The sequence below is a fragment of the Aedes aegypti genome, chromosome 3 (assembly GCF_002204515.2).
Source record: "Aedes aegypti strain LVP_AGWG chromosome 3, AaegL5.0 Primary Assembly, whole genome shotgun sequence".
NCBI classification, from domain to species: domain Eukaryota; kingdom Metazoa; phylum Arthropoda; class Insecta; order Diptera; family Culicidae; genus Aedes; species Aedes aegypti.
In genome coordinates, this window is record NC_035109.1 from 127746535 (window position 1) to 127750262 (window position 3728).

The window sequence follows — 3728 nt, forward strand, 5'->3', positions numbered from 1 at the left end:
ATGATAAGTATTGTTATACATATAAAGTTTGAGTTCTGTGGCAAATTAAACAAATAAATTGCCTTACAAGCTGCCAAACTTGCATGCAAGTTGGCTGAAATAGTCAATTTTTGCATTTTCAACCACCAATATCTCAAAAACTAGACGTGCTATGATATTTCTGTAAACGACAATAGATTCAGCAACCCTTAATTAAGTAAATAGAGGTATTTTGATGCTGGAGACAAAAACGTGTTCCGCAGTGATATCTGATATGTATTAATAGATAGCTCAGTACTGTCTTCGACGATGTTTTAGTACGACCTATCTTGTAGAGTTGAAGATCGTCCATTTAGCTGAGAACTTGAGAAGTACGAGCGTTTTTTTCTAATATCGTTAATATGAACCTTATAGTATTTTCTTCTTCTTTGTGTCGTGACATCCCAATTGTGACAAAGCATTCTTCTCAGCTTAGTGTTCTTTAGGGTACTTCCACAGTGGGTTTCGTGGCCGAGCGGTTAGTGTCGTCAGGCAGTAAACGCAACGTGCCATAGGGTGTTGGGTTCGATACCCACTTCAGCCATTGAATCTTTTCGTCAGGAATGTTCCTCGGCTATGCCACTGGAGCATGATGTCCGTTGTCTAGTTAAGTTCAGTCTGTGCAGCTAAATGGCTGAAGATGGTGTCCATGTCTTTTTAACTGACAGCTTTCTTTGCTGATTGACCATTTTTGCATGCGTATATTGTGTGGCAGGTACAATAATACCCTGAGAAGCCAAGAAAATTTCCAATTCGAAAAGATTCTCGACCGCTGGAATTCGAACCAGAATGACCTACAGCTTGCTGTCGCTGAATAGCTGCGCGTTTATCACTAAGGTTTTCTGGGCTTCATCTGAATGCTTAAAATGTTTATCATTTTTTTACTAATACTGATTGAAATTTTATACAAATTTGATGTTGTACAAACTTTTCAGAATTTCAATTTCAAAGAGAACGGTGCTCAAAGGTTAAACCACAAGTTCAAATTGTTTGTGCCACTTGGCTTAAACTTTGAAGTTTATCTTTTTGTACGATTTGAATTCAGAAAAGCATAAAAATCGTCGAAAATAAGCAACCACCTAATGTACAGGGTGTCCGCAAATTATCCGAACAGCAAAATATTGAAAAGATGATTTCGCATTGAAAACAATGAAAAATCAATGTCCATGTACCTTTTACAATACATCTATATGTTAACACAATATACAACTTTAAACATTTTTGAAATGATTGCTTGTTACTGAGATAGGCAAATTTTAATTTTTCGGAGACGTTTTTCCTGAGGGCCGATAGTCATACTGGAGATGTTTTATCCCTAAAACCTAAAAGAGATGAATCCAAATGTTCTATTATTATTTGAAGCAATCTACAGGTTAGTGGCTTCAAGTTAGACTGCAAATAGAAAATTGTACGGTTCAAATCCAGTGAGTTCTATGGACATTTATCTTCCGTCATAAAGCTCGGAAAACAGCTCCCTTTAAGACACCTCAATACATATGGGTTGGTTTTGCCATTATTTAAAATCGGATATGTGTCAAACTTACTTCTTAAGAATATAATAAGCCAATGTTGAAACCATGCAAGAATATTGAATTTATTATGCTTGATTGTATAGAGCCATGTCTACAAATTTGTACGGATAATTTGCGGACACCCTGTACACACAGCATTCAAAACTATGTACTAGCAGAATGCTGTGAAGCACTAAATGCATACGAATTCAAGTTATTTAATAATTTCGTAAAAACTAACAAGGTAAATAGAAGCTTCGTACTTTAAGAAGTTCATTCCACTCTACATTACAGATCACTGGAAAGAACAGTGCGAGATTAGCAGCTTCGAATTAACTGTTCTTATCACACCTCATGCTCCTTAGGCTCATGCTGATAGTGTCCTTACCCAAAAGAGTCGTTGTCTATTCGACTCAGTTCACATTTGCACGTTTGCGGAATCGATTGACGTCCAAGATAAAGCTGGAACTTGCATTGAGTCTCCTGATATTTTACGCTGCCAGTTGTTCACCAATTAATCGTGACGACACAAATTCTAAAGAACTTTTGAGCACCGACAGATGGTCGGAGATGGTACAGTCGCTCGTAGATGCCGGAGTGTGAGATAGTATTTTGCTTCTACCATATTTCACTTGTCTAACACAGTTATTCTTTCAGAAATGGTTTCAAAGTGTTACACGTTCAATACTTCAAGAAAGATATCGACTCATGTAACATGATTCTGTCCAGCATTTTCATAGTTCATCTAAATTCAACTGGTGAAGTGTTTGCAATCGTCATTAGAAGAAATATGATTCATGAGGATAACTGTAAAAGTAAGCGTATGCTTCTGAGTGCTATTCAAAACGGAGGTTTCTATAGAGTTCAACAATTGATTATAACCGATGAAGACCAACGTGAATGGATGGACATTTCGATCGATCAGTTTCAAGCGGATATGCAAACGCTAGAGCAGTGAGTTTCTTTTATATAGAAATCAAATTTCAAGAAATATTTATATTTTTTCCGTTTTAGGGAGGATGTTTGGGTAGAGAGCTCAAATTCTTCTTACCAATTCGCTGGTGATGAACGAGTGAAATTCGTTGTAGTATTAACCGAGTTACATGTTCGTATGGTGAATACAGGAAATGAATACGTGGTGAATATTGTAGGCGAAATTAAATCGTTGGAATCCGATGTTTCAAAAGTGAATGCTTCTGCAGAAAGTGTTTTACTATCATTTCTAAGAAAAAGGCGTTAGGAATGTTGGGATAAGGAATATGAGGAAACGTCCAAATTGCGTTATGTAACGAAATGGTCATTTAAAATAACTCATCACCATTTTCTTATGTCATACATTCAGGACATGAATCTTCTGTAATATATTTGTATGGATTGTCACACCTGCTGACTGAACATCTCTATGCCTTGAAGGTGTAACGTGATCAATGGATGCACTCTTAGTTTTTTGGACTTCCACAAATACAGCACTTATTTTTTCCCAATTTTTAGTCGTATTATTTTGAGCTGCTAGCTAACATGTCACATATTTTTCGTAAATGTCGTCTTGATTTAACCCATTCAACGTAAATGCGCTTAGCCTAATTATCCCACTGAAATCGAATAAATCTTACTATTATACTGACTTCATCCGAATGTTTTTCATCTATCATATTCCGTTTATGTTCTGACAAGATGTATTTTTTTCTTTGGTTTTTTAAATTACAGCCTTTAAAATACGAGCCCCATAGATTAGTTGTAACATGCTGCTTTGAAAGTCAGACGATCTCCATTTTGCCAATGTTATTCTCTTGAGATCCATGAATAGTACGTCTTCTACATTGTCCTTTCATAGAAGTTGAAAATTTGATCATTTTTGGGTGAATAAAGGTGTCAGGGAGTCTCGAAAGTGCCGTTTTGATTCATATTACGGACAGCTTCAAATTTCGGACACTCTACTTTCAAACGAAATGTTTCAATTTTTGCCGCTCAAAAGTTCTCACTTTTGAGGCTCGTTTAAATAAGCATTTTCCATAGATATCTATGCAAATTTATAATGACCAACTGCCTGAGGAGTCTTTTTGGTGGTTTGACGATTTCAATTGATGATTTCACTTTTCTATTTATGATTTTTATGAGCTGTCCGGAATTGGAATCGAAGTGTCCGGAATATGAGGCAAAAGTTAGGAAGCGTTCGGAATAAGAATCATGATAGGTCTT

The 3728-nt window shown here is 36.2% G+C and overlaps 1 protein-coding gene across 1 annotated transcript; it reads left to right on the top strand.

The window, feature by feature from the left end:
* The first annotated feature begins 1950 nt into the window (after nt 1-1950).
* LOC110678063 lies at nt 1951-3013 on the top strand. Its single transcript, XM_021850590.1, has 3 exons — nt 1951-2128; nt 2187-2483; nt 2544-3013. The coding sequence occupies exons 1-3, from the start codon at nt 2100-2102 to the stop codon at nt 2767-2769; spliced, it is 552 nt and encodes a 183-aa protein (XP_021706282.1). The 5' UTR covers nt 1951-2099; the 3' UTR covers nt 2770-3013.
* Nucleotides 3014-3728: the final 715 nt, after the last annotated feature.

Bases quoted from the DNA above. Each gene is read 5' to 3' on its own strand.
- LOC110678063 (XM_021850590.1), top strand. From the start codon at position 2,100: ATGGTACAGTCGCTCGTAGATGCCGGAGT. The intron at 2,129-2,186 runs GTGAGATAGTAT...TTATTCTTTCAG, and splicing joins TCGCTCGTAGATGCCGGAGT to AAATGGTTTCAAAGTGTTAC. The intron at 2,484-2,543 runs GTGAGTTTCTTT...TTTCCGTTTTAG, and splicing joins GATATGCAAACGCTAGAGCA to GGAGGATGTTTGGGTAGAGA.